Here is a 17,229-nt window from a genome sequence, read left to right as displayed (position 1 = left end):
CTTTATAAGGACATGAATTCCATATATGGAATATGGCGGCCATCTTGAAAGCGTTTATTTCAAGTTCAGAGTTTTAGTGTTACTGTTGAAATTACTTATATTGTGATTACAAACAGATACCAAGATGAATCCCATGACGTGAGTAGAACTGTCATCCTTGTTTAAAATAGGGTTGTTAGAGTCAACGACTTTTCATAATAATCTATAGTTAAGTAAAGGAAGTTGCTCACATCACTTTACAACAAGAATGTCATACATCTCCTCTAAGGCAGACATGCCAAATACTGATGGATATCCATGCATAGTTAAGAGATGGTCCATACTTAGTCTGGTCCATACTTAGATCTTGAAGTATGTGGATAATTTAGAAAGCACAGTGGTAGGAGTCCAGTGGTAGCATAAGGTAAACAAGGTGCAGCAGAGGTTCAGGAAGGAACAATCTTATTAGGCTCACTAAATCTTGCCATAACATCCTTATACAATGTTTTTTGACCCAGTTTTAATTATGTGTGTGTGCTTTTAGAAATATTAAAAATATCCAGAAACTGAATGATCGAATGCTTGAAATGGGTGTGACAGATGATGCATCTTGGCATAAACAGTACAAAGACAGTGCGTATGTATTCATAGGTAAGTCTGTCATACTGGTATCTAAGATATGAAAGTAAAAAGACAGTGCATATGTATTCATAGGTAAGTCTGTCACACTGGTATCTGATATATGACAGTACAAAGACAGTGCGTATGTATTCATAGGTGAGTCTGTCATACTGGTATCTAAGATATGAAAGTATAAAGACAGTGCATATGTATTCATAGGTAAGTCTGTCACACTGGTATCTGATATATGACAGTACAAAGACTGTGCGTATGTATTCATAGGTGAGTCTGTCATACTGGTATCTAAGATGACAGTACAAAGACAGTGCGTATGTATTCATAGGTGAGTCTGTCATACTGGTATCTAAGATATGACAGTACAAAGAATGTGCGTATGTATTCATAAGTGAGTCTGTCATACTGGTATCTAAGATATGACAGTACAAAGTTTGTGCGTATGTATTCATAGGTGAGTCTGTCATACTGGTATCTAAGATATGAAAGTAAAAAGACAGTGCGTATGTATTCATAGGTGAGTCTGTCACACTGGAATCTAAGATATGACAGTACAAAGACAGTGCGTATGTATTCATAGGTGAGTCTGTCACACTGGTATCTGATATATGACAGTACAAAGACAGTGCATATGTATTCATAGGTAAGTCTGTCACACTGATATCTAAGATATGAAAGTAAAAAGACAGTGCGTATGTATTCATAGGTGAGTCTGTCACACTGGTATCTAAGATATGAAAGTACAAAGACAGTGTGTATGTATTCATAGGTAAGTCTGTCACACTGGTATCTAAGATATGAAAGTACAAAGACAGTGTGTATGTATTCATAGGTAAGTCTGTCACACTGGTATCTAAGATGACAGTACAAAGACAGTGCGTATGTATTCATAAGTGAGTCTGTCATACTGGTATCTAAGATATGACAGTACAAAGTTTGTGCGTATGTATTCATAGGTGAGTCTGTCATACTGGTATCTAAGATATGACAGTACAAAGTTTGTGCGTATGTATTCATAGGTGAGTCTGTCACACTGGTATCTAAGATATGACAGTACAAAGACAGTGCGTATGTATTCATAGGTGAGTCTGTCACACTGATATCTAAGATATGACAGTACAAAGACAGTGCGTATGTATTCATAGGTGAGTCTGTCATACTGGTATCTAAGATGACAGTACAAAGACAGTGCGTATGTATTCATAGGTGAGTCTGTCATACTGGTATCTAAGATGACAGTACAAAGACAGTGCGTATGTATTCATAGGTGAGTCTGTCACACTGATATCTAAGATATGACAGTACAAAGACAGTGCGTATGTATTCATAGGTGAGTCTGTCACACTGATATCTAAGATATGACAGTACAAAGACAGTGCGTATGTATTCATAGGTGAGTCTGTCATACTGGTATCTAAGATATGAAAGTACAAAGACAGTGCGTATGTATTCATAGGTGAGTCTGTCACACTGGTATCTAAGATATGACAGTACAAAGACAGTGCGTATGTATTCATAGGTAAGTCTGTCACACTGGTATCTAAGATATGAAAGTACAAAGACAGTGCGTATGTATTCATAGGTGAGTCTGTCACACTGGTATCTAAGATATGACAGTATAAAGACTGTGCGTATGTATTCATAGGTAAGTCTGTCACACTGGTATCTAAGATATGACAGTACAAAGACAGTGCGTATGTATTCATAGGTGAGTCTGTCATACTGGTATCTAAGATATGACAGTACAAAGACAGTGCGTATGTATTCATAGGTAAGTCTGTCACACTGATATCTAAGATGACAGTACAAAGACAGTGCGTATGTATTCATAGGTGAGTCTGTCATACTGGTATCTAAGATATGACAGTACAAAGACAGTGCGTATGTATTCATAGGTAAGTCTGTCACACTGATATCTAATATATGACAGTACAAAGAATGTGCGTATGTATTCATAGGTAAGTCTGTCATACTGGTATCTAAGATATGACAGTACAAAGACAGTGCGTATGTATTCATAGGTGAGTCTGTCACACTGGTATCTAAGATGACAGTACAAAGACAGTGCGTATGTATTCATAGGTGAGTCTGTCATACTGGTATCTAAGATATGACAGTACAAAGACAGTGCGTATGTATTCATAGGTAAGTCTGTCACACTGATATCTAATATATGACAGTACAAAGACAGTGCATATGCATTCATAGGTGAGCCAGCCAAACTAGCATCTAAGATACATCAAATTAACAGGCACGCTTAACGTGCATGAAAGGTTCACCCCAGTATTATTTGCAGTTGTAAATCTCAATCCACACAAACCAGATCAGTGTGGGTTTTTTTTTTTATTTCTTTTTCATGTGTTTATTATTACAGGTGGTCTTCCATATGATTTGACTGAGGGGGACATACTCTGCGTCTTTTCTCAGTAAGTCATGCATCAGTTCCCAGGGAGATAATCAGCTAAAACAGGGAAGGGACAGAGCTCCCAGTAAGGGTTGACACCAGGAAAACAAATTTTTGTTAAAGAGGCATTTAACATAAAACAGCAACTATGTGTCAATTTCTTCCCCATTCCTTGTTGGTCCTACTCTTGCCCTTTTTGTTTACAATAAAAAGGAAAGAAGACTTAAAAATGCAACAAAATAAAAAAAAAGTCTGGGAGGATCTAGCTCAGCCCCCAATCATTTATTTGTTTGTTTTTTTGTTGCCATATAAATATATAATAGAGTTACTGAGCCTTGGATAAGTTTTTTTTCTAACTTTCTTCTAGGTATGGTGAAATTGTGAATGTGAACTTGGTGAGAGACAAAAAGACTGGCAAACAAAAGGGCTTCTGTTTCTTGTGCTATGAAGACCAGAGAAGCACTATCCTTGCTGTTGACAATTTCAATGGAATAAAGGTATTGCAGTAGTTCATATGCTTTTGACCTTAGGAGGTTGAGGGTTTTTATTGGGAATGGGGTGCTTCTAATGTTTAATTGTAAATATTAATCTGGAGGTTCAATAAACCTTATGGAGAAATACCATATATCAATTGTTTTCATGGCAGAGATAAGGTTATTTGAGGGCAGCGCTAATTATGTTTTGCACTCATTGTAATTAGTTCTTTTTATTATGCATTAGTATCATCAAGTAGTAGGCTGTGTTGTACATACGCTGACCACCAAACAGTTTAACTTTGTTTTTAATGATTTTCAGCTTTTGGCTTTTTTCAGCAGTGCTATAACCCAAAGTACAAAACTTAGTGTAAATCTACAGTATTTCACCATATTTGACTCTCTCCTTTCCTTATAGTTGGGTGGTAGAACAATTCGTGTTGACCATTGCTCCAACTATCGCCGTCCTAAGGGAGATGAGAAGGATGACGAGGGAAACAGAAAGGAGATAATAGAGCAGGGCTGTGCACCCAGGACGCCATCCCCCTCACCACCCCCCTCAGATGACGAGGGACCAGCGCAAAAAAAGGCCAAAAAGCTGAAAAAGAACAAGAAGCACAAGAAAAATAAAGGCGACAAAGATAAGCGCGGTGGGTCTTCATCTGAAGACGAGCGTAGTGGGAGCCGCCACTCAACTGAAACGACACAGAGGAGAAATTTGAAACGAGATGTTACTCACTCTGTGCGTGACAAATGTGGAATGCGTGACAAAGATGAGTTGCGTGACAAAGAAGGAATGCGTGAACATTACAATGCCCATCATTCAGGCAAAGTAAAAAGAGAAGAGTGGGATAGGAGCAGGGCTGACCCAAGGATTGAGGATCTTGATAGAGACTATGACAGGCGTGACATTGGCAGAACCAACATCCAGGAATCTACCAGCAGGCGTGACCGAGACGGATATGACGCAGTGCGTGACATACGAAGCACACGGGATTCTCGTCACACAGGATCACTTGAAAAACTTGCGAATGAAAAATCTGATTACGGAAAGCAGTCTCGCAGTGAACACGGGCGGTGGGATCGTCAGCGATTTGGCGAACGCACGGAAAAGCACCAAGACAGAGAACCGAGAAAAGTCGACAGAGAACCGAGGAGAGACGACAGAGCAACAAGAAAAGACGACAGACAGCCGAGAGGAGACGACAGAGGACAAATGAAAGACGACAGAGAACCGATGAAAGACGACAGCAAACTGAGAAAAGACAACAAAGGACCTAGGAAAGACGATAGAGAACCGAGAAGAGACGACAGAGAACCGAGGAGAGACGACAGAGCAACAAGAAAAGACGACAGACAGCCGAGAGGAGACGACAGAGGACAAATGAAAGACGACAGAGAACCGATGAAAGACGACAGCAAACTAAGGAAAGACGAAAGCAAACCAAGAAGAGATGATAAAGAACCGAGAAAAGACGACAGAGAACCGAAAAGGTAGTAAAGGATCCAGGCGACGTGACATTAAGAGACAGGATGATAGGCGATAGAGCGAAAACAAAATTGTAGAGAAAATTGGAGATACAGGTCAACTATAGGTATGCAGTGAAACCTCCAAATAACGGACCTCAATCCAGGGGGGGGGAATGTCTTTCTTCAATGGACGGGCACTCTGCAATGCCTACTTTAAACTCGCTAGGTCAATAAAAGTACAAAGTGCCTCGAATCTCAATGAGTCTAATTTCCTGGCCTTGGGAGTAGTTTGTGTACCCTTAGCCATCCCATCCATGGTCGAGCCAGTCCAGTTACCGTAAATGACCTAATAAACACCCCCAAAGCTTACAAGTTTGTAATAAACGCACCTCTCTAATAAACGCTCCCCTCTATTAACCCCCCCCCCCCCTCCCACTTTCTTCCCTGCCAACAAACGACATAGGTATTCCGAAAATATAAATGGTAATTTAATTGCCATCTTGCTTAATAAACACTGGTAAGCGAGTAGCGTCTTGTTCAATGTCAAGTTCAAAGTGAGGGTACCGCTCCCTAACGTTCCTGATCTCATTGATTAGGATGTCAGCAATTTTCTCTCGTTTTGTATCCGCACTGTAGCATCCAGGAATAACAAGGCCTAAATTCTCGGAGACTAGAACCCCACTGCACTTGAATGGATTTGTTATATTTTCATATTTTGTAAAGAACGCCCCTTTCTAATGAACGCCCCCCCTCGGACCACCAAAATTTAATAAACGCTCCGGGCGTTTATGAGGTCATTTACGGTATCTTTGTTCGAATTCTCCCTATATACTTCGGCTGGAAGTATGATTTGCGTCAGGTGTTCAAATGGCTCCGTCCATTACAGACGCAGAAGGGGTGCGAAGCATAGGTTCGTGCCAAGAAGAGGGGGGGGGGGGGGCTGTCACAGGGTTTTGTACCACAGTCTTTTACATACTGTGGTAGCTCGGGCCCAGGGGTGTCATTGGGAAATGTCGTAAACACAAAGGAACTTACAGCTGATTTGGCTCGATGGCATCATAGGTAAAACCTGATATAATTAAGCCAAGATTGAAAGGTTGAAGGACTCCTTGGCTGGCTAGGCTAAACCGAAGCAATAACGGTCTATCAGATCGAAACCTTTTGAAGTTTGCTAAAATGATCTTACAGTCGTCATCATTATATTAGTGCAGGACGCAAAAAGGGGGGGTGCGCAGTCAAAGGTATCATATGGAAAAAGCATAGTATTTGGAGATTCCTTAATAGGAAATGACCCACTTTTTGGCCTATAGGGGGGGGGGGGGGGGTGCGCACCCTGCGTAGCCCCCAGTGTACGCGCCTGGCTAGCCGCCTTTGGCTCCAGCGCATTGCAACAGCGCTACAGACGGCTGCAAAGGAGACCTCATTTCTATGGCGCCATATTTTGCGATACTGAAAGAAAAACAATATTGAATTTACGCATGATTTATGAGTTTTTTATGATGATTTTTGGACGCTATATGCCTCTTGTGCCAAGGAAAATATTAACTCTAGAATCTGAAATGCTCCTATAAAAAATCAAGTAGAGTAGCTTACAAGAGGTTTGATCACAGTATTTTCTAGAACCTAAGAGCACAAAACATCTTAGCTTGCGCGGTGTATTTCAGTGTAGCTTGTTGTTGTTCTGGGTACAAAGTATCATATGCACGTGCGTAACTGGACAAAGAAGTACAAAGGCTTAATGCAGTAATGTAGACCTAGGTCGTAGTGTGTGCACATGGTGACGACATCACTACATTACTATAGCAACACATATATTTCCAAGAGGCGCAAGCGTGGAAAAGACCCTGATATTTTTCGGTCTACATCTCAGCGAGCTGTGCGTGGCGTAACCAAGACAGGCCTGGGATCCTGGTTATTGCCTCCCCATTAATGCGCGGGTACCTCAGGTTCCTTTGTGTTGTACAGTTCGCTAGATAGCGGTGCTGGGGCCGAAATCTCCAGCTTAGCCGTAAAGCTTCAGATGCCATACGGTGTTTCGGCGCATGTTTGGAAGTATGGTCTACAGGTCTATTTTCTCTTCGACGAAGTTTGATTCTCGGCCATGTCCTCGAATTTTTTTTTCACTGTCTACCACTCACAATTACTTCTCCGGTGGTCCATATTTCTTACTCTCCCGTTCTCAGTTTTTCGGTTAAGTCCATATTCATTGCTCACCTCTTCTTCCCTTTGTGTCATCCCCGTTCTCCGTTTTTCCAAGTCCATAGTCCTTACTCACTCTCTCACTCCCCTTTGCTCATTCCTTTTTGGATATAATTAGGATTTATTCATTACAGATATAACTTTTTCTACGACATTCAAGATTGATAATAAGATAAAAAGAACTCCCGAGAGCAGAAATAAATTCTAAAGGAAAGAAGTATCGAGCACACAGCTCGCCGTTTTAACCAGGGCACACACAAAATAGGGCAAACATTTTTGCTCACCCTTGCTCCTGGGAGAAAAATTAAAAAATAGTCAACACTCCGCATTTTTGATGAATGATAGTTGTAATGACTCTTCGTTTGTTTTAACCCTCTTAAAAAATGTTTTGATTCTGAATTTCTGTGATCTGTTGTTTCCAAAAACAAGTCAACAAAATATAGGTAAGCAAAAAAATGTAAATTTATATGCAATTTAACGCCTCTTGACCAATCAGAGGGAGCGATACAGGTCACATGGTACGGTCGATGGCGGGCTGCTTCCCAAGCAAGCGCTCACAGATCAAACCTCGTGTTGTATTTTACTGTAGAGAAATTTCGTCATCACGGAAAATAAACCGAGAAACTGGGCATCAAACAGACTTAAAGGTATACCCTAGTAGGTTTACTGTTATCGAGGGAGTTAGTTAAACTTCAGACGAACTTTCAGAGTGAAATTTGTCCAAATGTGTGCACATCAACTGAGATTTTTGGCGTCGTTTGCTTGTTAACAGTTTTGCAATTTCGAACTTTATCCTGAGATGTCTTTCGAGGACGGAAGCGATCTGGCCTCGATCGCTGCTATAGCTGAATCCACGCTAGCAAACATCAAAGGTGAGTGAACGTCCAAAACCTAAAACTGACTCAACTCCCTACGAGAACTTGGTTGCTTGACCGCCAAAATAACCGTTAGCAAATATGGCGTTTGGACATCCGTACAGAAAGCGTGTGCTGTGGAGTTTCTAGTCGTGAAGTAGAGCTTGTTGATAAACTAGAGTCGACTGGACGATGTTGTGATTCTAGTAACAGCCGTGATGTTCCGGTACCCAGTCTTTCGCTAAAGAGAAAAGTCTTATGGTTCCCAGGTTCTTGTCGAACAGTGTCGCCCCAGACCTCTAGTAATTCTTTACTCCGATTCTCTCATCTTTTCCTCGGTACTAGACTCATAATCTGTAGATACTACTGGCTTTACTTTGTAGCTCCACCTAGGAACGCATTTAGGTCATTTAGTACTGTTTCAGCACGGGTTTGCGTCGTTTTTTTGGAAGGACTAAGTTGACTGTTTTACCGCTCAAGCGAAAATGGCGGACTTGAGCGCTTTCTTTTAGACTGAAGTTTATATCTACCTTTGCCTTTTACCGACGCTAAACACAAAATATTATGTTCTTTAAGTCTTTTAAACTAAATGGCTAGTAGTTATATTAAAACAAAACCTTTTTTTGTTACAGTTTAGGGTATTTTTAAAGTATGCAAATTTTCTCATTATTACGCCATCTTGTTTTGGAATAAAGATTACAGTAGAGATTACTCGATCCCACAAAGTTATATAAGTGACTAAATATCACTCAGGGGCAGCTCCAGGATTTTCCAGTGTGTGTGTGTTTGGGGGATTATTTAAAACATGCAAGGATGTCAATTTGTAGATTTTAGCTCCCATACCTGCTTACATTTCTCAAATTTCGGTCTGAGGTACAGTACCAGCACCACCTAAATGGAATGTTAATTAAACCACCATAGGATATAAGTAAAGTGAATTATGATTATTTTTAATAATCCGTTTTTTTAAAGTGCTTAAAACCTTAAGCTTTCTATCTTTTTTCTAACAATGAACTTGGTTAAAGCTTTCAAACAATGTATTGTTCACTGATATTGAATAAAACGTGACAATTCTATGATACTCCAAATTGGGGAGTTTGGTCAACCTGTGTGTATGTCAAAGTGATAAAGCCTCAGCCGAAACATACATGATAATGCGAAAGTGGGCATCAATCAACAAGCTGAATTTCTTGAAGGCGACGGCATGAAAGAAACTGAAAGATATAAGAAACAAACAACAATCTCGATATGTAAACAATAAATTTTATCATTGGTTATTTTGAAACATCATGCAAATTCTCTTTTACACATAATTGTGAAGCGAATTCATGACCAGCCTCCGTACAACGTTTTTCCTTGTAGTCATTTTGTGAAAGCTCCACACAACAGTTTCCACATTTACGCTCAATAAATAATATTCTCTTCTGTTTGTGTCACTTGAACTAGGCATGCTTGTGCGCATCTTGTGTTTTGCTTTTTATAACTTATTCTTTTTGTTTTCGAATCTCAATGCAGAACGCAAATATAAATATATATATAAACCACACAAAAATCTCTTACAAGTCTTCATAGTAGTTAGGCTTTAAAAATTCTTGGAGGGTTTGTTTGTTGTATTCCACTAGCCATTTCTTGTCTAGTTCATCTAGCGGCTCGCCTGTGCAAGGCACTACATATATTAAGTTAAATCTTATCCTCTTTCTTATAGATGTCCCATCTGTCTTTCAATTCTTTATCAAAGTTCCCCATTAAAAACCAATTGCAGGGGTGTAGATAATTTCAGAATCCTCAGATTCTATATTGCTGAAATTGGGATTTCTACTGTTGTATTCACTTGTGTTTATTCACTCGTATGGTCAAAATGTCAGAGAACCTGTCCCCGCCAAGACAAAGGAACGTAACCTGGTCATTTGGAAAATCTACTAGGGCGTCATCAAGCCCATCAATTAGGCACGGTCTTGAGTTGTAGTGGAATAAATCTTTAAAATTCTATAACTTATTCTGGTTTAATCGAAAACGGACTCTGTTTTCGGATTTAGATTAATTGCAAATGCTGCTTCAATGCATATTTTTAGTCAAACCTAAAGGTTTTAAGGGCTTTGGCCGTATTGCCGATTAAACATGAATTACAGGGCAGTCAGCATATTGAGCACACAGGAAATAATTATAACTAATTACATAAATATGGAAAGTGATAAAATGGATACTCATTTTTCTGCCTTCCTGCCAAATGTAACAGGGCTCGATAAATATCGTTTGGTTTAATGATAAGATATAATATTGATAATAGTTTTAGTTTTGACAAGACATCCATATGCAATTGATTATTCTTGTTATAGCTAGAGGCTGAGCTTGCAAATATAGTTAAGAGCTTTTCCTTTTGCAGTGTGTTTGCTGATATGGTCACCTTTTATATAGAAAAAGTCACTGACAATAGGCAGCTCAAAGGCACCCAGGAAACTGTTAACCACTTGCTTCTGGGCTAAGAATGTTGAGCTGTATTCTTTTGTATTTAAAGTTTAGGTGACAATCGCCTTCTTAAATACTTGTGCTGTAGACATGCACCAAAAACTCATTAAATAATATTATTTTGCATTTGAACACGTCTGCAACCAAACTAAACTCTATGTCATTGGTTTAGACAATTCCCAACCACAGCAAGGAGAAACAGATCTAAAAGAGCCTATGGAGCAGGATGAAGGCATGACAATGCAGATGTCTGTCTCTGATGTTGATGTGCAGCATCACCCTCCGGGTGATAGCCACACCAATCAAGATTCAGGGCAACCAGAAGAAGCTAAGCCCATTAAGCACACTGAAGATGGACAAGCGCACCATGAAATGACCCAAGACCCTGAAGCTCACAATGTCACCCATGAGGTGGCTACAACTGAGGGACAATACCAAGCTGCCGACCAACAAAGCACTTATGCCAACCTGCAGCCAATTTTCCTGGCAATGGAGATGGGGCAGGATGCAGGTCAGCACGAGGCGGAGGAGCAGCACCAGGGAGAGACTACGACAACATCAGTGTCTCTGGGCCAGGGCCAGGTCCAGCATATCGTTGTTTCACAAGCTGACGGCCAGACCAGCCAACTGGTGCTCTCACAAAACCTTCAAGGTGCCAGCATGCTTCTGAACAACCTGACGGCCACTACAGCCGAGGGGGGCTCTACTCCAACGTCACTCCAGTCCATACTACAGGACGTGGTGTCAGGCATGCAAACAACCGCAGGGACCGTGCCAGCCGCTATCATCACCGACCCCTCCTCAAGCACCGGCTCCTTTCTTATTGTTAACCAGAATGGTGTCCCGATTGTCCGGCCTGTCCTGGTGTCCAACATGTCGGAGAGTGGGGGTCACCAAGAAATCCAGGTCTTGGCTGGCTCCCATGGGATGGATGAAGGTGGAGAGGGCAGTCAGGAGACGGTGACAGTGGAAGTTGGTACTAACGTGGACTCAGGTACTGTCTGCTATGCTTGTTTGTTAAACTAGCAAAAGGCTGTTTTTAGAAGGGTTTCTGCTATGCTGTTTCCCTTACCCTATACATACATGTTGCAGTCCAAAATGAAAATCATTCTAAAATAGAAATGGACATTTTCGAACACAACATATATGCTATATATATAGTGGAATTCCACTCTGTTTTTACTATTTTTAATATGTTGGATTATATTGGGGTGGGGGCTGGACTCTTTATGCAAAAATCTACTGAAGGCATAATACATTGCCAAATATGCTACACAGCCCATTAGCTCAACTTTAATTTGAACAGCGACTTGTATGGAATATTTTTATGTAGTAATATACAAATATTTCTGTTTAATACTTTCACTTGGTTCATAATTGGTAGGTTCTGCAGGAATGGTGGATGTTGACTCCAACTTAGACCTGGATTCCATGCGAGTGCATCAAGGCGAAGGCAGTGGAGATGAAGGTTTGTAGTCGCCCATCCTGCACTTTGTGCAAACCACGTCTCAGCAAAGACACCCTGTAGTTACTTTACTATATCCTTGGTGCAAACTTTATATACTCTTTTTTTACTCTTTTTTTTCACAAGCCGAAATTAAAGAATAGTAATTTTTCATGCAAAATTTTGTTAAACACTTAGAATTTATGGTTCAATATCAAATTATTGCAGCAAAACGTTCTCACCACAGAATGGTAGGGTTTGGTATTAATAATATTATTTGGACATAAACCTCTATCATCGAAAAATTGTGTGGCAATTACTTTGATTTGGACACAAAAAAATTACAAGATGCCATTGCAGGTATTCTTTGGGACAGTCTGTAGTAGTGGAAGTTAAACTAAGGCTTTTTTTCTCTTTTTTTTTCTGCCTACCATAATGGTTGTCGATAAGGCAACAATACCAGTACAGCACCATCATACAGTACAACCATTATATTTGAATTCAATTTTAGATGGCTCCCATGCACGTAATGCAGCTGCAAAGAGAAAGCTAAGCAATGGCCCCAGGATCTGTGAGGAGTGCAACAAGGCCTTCAAGTACCCCTCAGACCTCAAGAAACATCTGCAGATACACACTAGTAAGCTTCTAGGTCTCTCTGATCATGATAGGGAGTCTCTAACCCCTGGGGGGGGACTCTCCAGAAAGGTAGATAGGAGAGATCGTCCTATCTTTTAGGGTAAACAATTTCGACCAGCTGCTATCCCTTAGGGGGTGTTATAGGATTTTTTTTGTTTCTACCATCTCTTGGGGTATAAAATTTGACCAACTACTATTCCTTAAGAGGGTGTTTGGGGGGTTTTCGATTCTACTATCGATTTAGGGTTAAGAAATTCCTTTAACCACACCCTATTTGCTATCTCTAACGGGTAATCTGTTAACCACTGCCAACGATTACCCCCATCTGTGTTATCGGAGTAATCTAGTAATCTGTTAACCACTGCCGACGATTACGGGACGATTACCCCCATCTGTGTTATCGGAGTAATCTAGTAATCTGGCAGGGGCAGGCAAAAAAGGAGAGAGAAGAGAAGAAAGTCTCTATGGTTATGAAAGGGGTCTTCATCTGTTTATTGCAACCCCGTGTCTTCTCTCTGACTACAAGAAACACCTAATAAGCAACCAGCCATCTTGTCCCTAGAATTGTTGCTGCCAGCAAAATTTAAAGAGATCCCATTATCGCAGGCTTTGTAAGCAGGTCAAGTTATCTGCCTTGTAATGGTAGTCAGCTAGATTTTGAGAATAGCCCTAAAATAGCTACAATCTTGTATTAGGTTGTAAAGTCATTATCTGTTCATTTTAATCAGATGCACACTGACACTTTAGCAGGTCTGTGGACTCTCTTGGTTCCCTACAGTAATTAGTTCTTGTGTGTTATCAGATATCAAGAAATTCAAGTGTGAAGAATGTGGACGACTGTTCCGACGCTTACACCAGCTCAATGTGCATAGTCGCATTCACACAGGAGAGAAACCCTATGTCTGCAACAGGTAATGCACAGATCTTATAGCGCTTAGACCAGATCAATAAACATAGTCGCATTCACAGAGGAGAGAAACCCTATGTCTGCAACAGGTAATGCACAGATCTTATAGCGCTTAGACCAGATCAATAAACATAGTCGCATTCACACAGGAGAGAAACCCTATGTCTGCAACAGGTAATGCACAGATCTTATAGCGCTTACACCAGATCAATAAACATAGTCGCATTCACACAGGAGAGAAACCCTATGTCTGCAACAGGTAATGCACAGATCTTATAGCGCTTACACCAGATCAATAAACATAGTCGCATTCACAGAGGAGAGAAACCCTACGTCTTCAACTGGTAATGCACACATCTTATAGCGCTTACACCAGCTCAATAAACATAGTCGCATTCACAGAGGAGAGAAACCCTACGTCTTCAACTGGTAATGTACACATCTTATAGCGCTTACACCAGCTCAATAAACATAGTCGCATTCACAGAGGAGAGAACCCTACGTCTCCAACTGGTAAATTCTCAACGATCACATTGCAAAAGGTGTTCCGTCAATCATGTGTTGGCTCGCAGCCGGCTAATTTTTAAATTCAACATGTTGTATTCCAACAGGTGTGGAGTATCCTTCCGTCACGACTCTACTCTCACGATGCACATCCGAACACGTCACGATCATCTTCGTCCTTTCAAGTGCGACGAGTGCGGCAACACGTTCGGCCGACTCTCTCATCTCCGAAAGCACGTCCGTAAGGTGTGCGGCAACCGACGAAACAAGGACCGACCGATCGCGCAGTGCCGATTTTGCGAGGAGAATTTCCCTACGAAAGGCGACCTTCGCAAACACGTGTTGACCTGTGATAAGAAGGAAGAGAAGGTGAAATCTAAGGAGGTTACTCTGCACGTGTGTGATCAGTGCAGTAAAGACTTCGCCAGCCCCTACAACTTGCGACGTCACCAGCTGACACACACCGACGAGAAGCCTTTTCAGTGTGAGGTGTGTGCCAGGCAGTTCAAGGAGAAGTCCTCCCTCTCTAAGCACATCAAGCGCAAGCACACAGGTAATTCGAGTTATTGGGAGATCACACTTGTATAGTGATTAATAGCACCGCTGTGGTTGACCGCAAGACAAGAAGTGAATTAATAGCAAACCACTTCAAAGCCTCTCTCAAGATAGTGTAAACCAACAATGTTATCTGACTAGGCCAGTAATACGGGCGCTTTAAGCATAGCGTGCTCTTGGTGGAACTCTCTCATGTGTCGTGTTAACATTCCCTCTAGTATACCTACTTTTGTATATTCATGTATCTTACCATCATCCAGGTGTCGACCAAGGAAGTCAGACGGACGAGACTGGTGAGACGGAGTTCAATAACGTTGACGTCATCGCCGAGTCTGCAGCGGTCAGCGGTGTCTCCATGGATGACGAGGAAGAAGACCTGGAAGCAGAGACATCCACGGTAGACGCAAGCTCTCTCATCCCCAGTCACAGCGTGCACATCCCTGACCATCAGGTCCGGCTACAGGGAACCCAAGTCATCCAGGGAGACATCGAGATGACCACCATTGAGCTGAGCCTGCCGCCAGGCTCCGAGTCGCACGAGGCCACCGCTCTGCAGGCCGCAGTCGAGGCGCTGGTGTCTGCCAGCCAGCAACAGATCCCTGTGGAACAGGAGAGCATGGAGGTGACGGAAGAGGAAGGGGGGGCCGACAAGGGGATCTTCGAGGCAGTGGAGGGAGAAGGCATGGTGGCGCCTGCCGTGGAGTACCAGGAGGAGAAGGGTGATGCGGGTGTTCAACTGACAGAGCAAACCTTAGGGGGGCACCCACAGGAGTATGTGACCACCACCACCACCACTGAGGAGTCATCCCCCCAGGAACAGGTAGCTGCTCAGTAACCTTGGCACCGTAACCCAATTGACCGCTAAGTAACCATGACAATGTCACCCAATTGGCCGCTAAGTAACCATGACAATGTCACCCAATTGGCCTCTCAGTAACTTTGTCAATGTCACTCAGTTTGGCGCTTTGTAATCATGGCAATGTCACTCAATTGGCCGCTGGGTAACCATAGCAATGTCACTCAGTTGCGTTCGTTGTGACGTCATATCCGCGTGGTGACCGATTATGTTCCTTTTCAATCCATTTTAGCAATCTTATCTTTGACGGAAGCCTTTTATAAAACGTGATATGTGTATGTAAAAACGAAGTCGGTTAGTCGGTTACTTTTCTAACATTCTTTCGATTCACTCTAAAGTTGGTTAAGCGGTTTTTTGATAATTTATAGAAACTCGTCTAGTAAGTATATCAACTGTAGCGTAGCAATTTTGATTTTTTTTTCTGAAGAATGTCGAACCCGTCGTCGTATTTGCGGGGCTCCTGTGTCTTTCGTGTATCAACACATGGGTGTAATCCAATGAATCGCATATAAGAACAGCATCTCCTTATCAGCAAGTGTGTATATAATCAAGTAGCTTTTCGTTCACCGTACGTTTTAAACCTCAATGAGCCCATCTCAGCCACGCCTTTGTTGTTTTTGTCATTCAAAAGACAAATTGTGAAGACAAATTTATTTGAAGACATTTCGAAGTAACCATCGAAAAACAAAGTTTTATACCTTATTTATCAATTTTGATTGAAAATATCGCAAAGACTTTCCCCCAAATAAGCCGATGGAAATGGCGGCGGACAAGGACCTTTTACATGTAAGTTAGTGTGTCTAGTGTAAAATTACATTTGTACAACTGTTCTGCGTTATTTTTTGTCGATAGTGGACGATCTAATGTAATAAAGAATCTGAAAATAAAATCGCGCTGTGTTATGAAGCTTTTGTTTCTCGTTCTCTCGCCAATCCCTCCCCCAAAATTGTTTCTAGTATAATCTCGTTTATGAATCACGGCTAAAACGGATCCAGAAAATCTCTGACAACAACTTCAAGGAATTGGCTTTATAGCAGATATATTCGGTACACAAACTACAGATAACTTTCGATACACGAACGTTTCCTCTGGTTTGCCCGTTCCTTGGATTCTTGTGGTTGTCAAGGTTGTGACGTCACGTGAAAACGCTTACCTCACGTTTTATCTCCCAGCACAGGCAACCCGGTAAGAACTCATAGGTCCAGCCAAACAATAGATCCTTCCCAGTTCGTTCCACCTAGCGATGGCTAGTGGACTTCCTCTCTTGAAAGCGTGGGGAGGGGGGTCGGGCCGTAGGTAACCTGTTCTCTTTTCCCCACCCCGCCCTACTGTTTTCTCTCTTTTATCTCTTCTTGCCTGCGGACTCGCATATACCCATAATTCCTCCGTGCCCGTAAGCAAGGGGGCAGTTGGGAAAGAATACTATGACATAGTGCTCAGCTACGAGCCCATGCGTGGTACATTGTGCAAGTAACGATCACGAGTGACCGATTATCTCTAAGCCGGAAAATCTTCAATAGAACGCTTTTAGCCCTTCCGGTTTTAGCTATGAGGCGTGTACATGTTTTAGACTCATAGAAAGAAAATAGCGATGAATCAAAACATTAGAATTAAGGTTTACACAGTTTGGTGTTTGCTCAATGATTCACGCAAAATTTGCTTAGTTTTCTAGTATCGCACGCGCCCGCCGCCATATTCGTACTTTCTAGACACGGTGGCAATATTTGTTTCTGTTCCATAATGAAAAGTTGTGGTTCACATTTTATTGAACGAATTTTTTGTTTGAGTCCTACTCACGCAAAACTTGAATAATAATAGTACTGGTTTGCTCAGCCACCAGAAAAAC

At 41.6% G+C, this 17,229-nt stretch overlaps 2 protein-coding genes across 4 annotated transcripts; both read left to right on the top strand.

The window, feature by feature from the left end:
* The first annotated feature begins 26 nt into the window (after positions 1–26).
* LOC116616326 (RNA-binding motif protein, X-linked 2) lies at positions 27–5,215 on the top strand. Of its 2 annotated transcripts, XM_048732355.1 has the most exons (6): positions 27–138; positions 524–630; positions 2,990–3,041; positions 3,387–3,516; positions 3,911–4,983; positions 5,036–5,215. In XM_048732355.1, exons 1-6 carry the CDS (start codon positions 125–127, stop codon positions 5,037–5,039), a joined length of 1,380 nt encoding a protein of 459 aa, XP_048588312.1. In that variant the 5' UTR covers positions 27–124; the 3' UTR covers positions 5,040–5,215. The 2 variants fall into 2 exon arrangements, with proteins under 2 accessions (XP_048588312.1, XP_032234304.1); XM_032378413.2 differs by having other exon boundaries at positions 3,911–5,215.
* Positions 5,216–7,653: 2,438 nt separating this feature from the next.
* Positions 7,654–16,272, top strand: LOC116616320 (zinc finger protein 143). Of its 2 annotated transcripts, XR_007313778.1 has the most exons (9): positions 7,654–7,808; positions 7,934–8,033; positions 10,654–11,475; positions 11,866–11,949; positions 12,437–12,562; positions 13,364–13,472; positions 14,080–14,525; positions 14,788–15,440; positions 15,475–16,272. XR_007313778.1 is itself a non-coding variant. In XM_032378403.2 (8 exons), exons 1-8 carry the CDS (start codon positions 7,677–7,679, stop codon positions 15,360–15,362), a joined length of 2,394 nt encoding a protein of 797 aa, XP_032234294.2. In that variant the 5' UTR covers positions 7,654–7,676; the 3' UTR covers positions 15,363–16,272. The 2 variants fall into 2 exon arrangements, 1 of the variants encoding a protein (XP_032234294.2); XM_032378403.2 differs by having other exon boundaries at positions 14,788–16,272.
* Positions 16,273–17,229: the final 957 nt, after the last annotated feature.

The sequence above is a fragment of the Nematostella vectensis genome, chromosome 9 (assembly GCF_932526225.1).
Source record: "Nematostella vectensis chromosome 9, jaNemVect1.1, whole genome shotgun sequence".
Classification (NCBI taxonomy): domain Eukaryota; kingdom Metazoa; phylum Cnidaria; class Anthozoa; order Actiniaria; family Edwardsiidae; genus Nematostella; species Nematostella vectensis.
The sequence above is the reverse complement of the archived record's forward strand: the minus strand, read 5'-3'. Positions and strand labels throughout refer to the sequence as shown.

Excerpts from the sequence above, each read along its gene's own strand:
- LOC116616326 (XM_032378413.2), top strand. Across the intron at positions 631-2,989 it reads CAGTGCGTATGTATTCATAG|GTGGTCTTCCATATGATTTG; the intron begins GTAAGTCTGTCA and ends TTATTATTACAG. Across the intron at positions 3,042-3,386 it reads ATACTCTGCGTCTTTTCTCA|GTATGGTGAAATTGTGAATG; the intron begins GTAAGTCATGCA and ends ACTTTCTTCTAG.
- LOC116616320 (XM_032378403.2), top strand. The coding sequence starts at position 7,677 with ATGGTACGGTCGATGGCGGGCTGCTTCCCAAGCAAGCGCTCACAGATC. Across the intron at positions 11,476-11,865 it reads TGGTACTAACGTGGACTCAG|GTTCTGCAGGAATGGTGGAT; the intron begins GTACTGTCTGCT and ends CATAATTGGTAG. Across the intron at positions 11,950-12,436 it reads CGAAGGCAGTGGAGATGAAG|ATGGCTCCCATGCACGTAAT; the intron begins GTTTGTAGTCGC and ends ATTCAATTTTAG.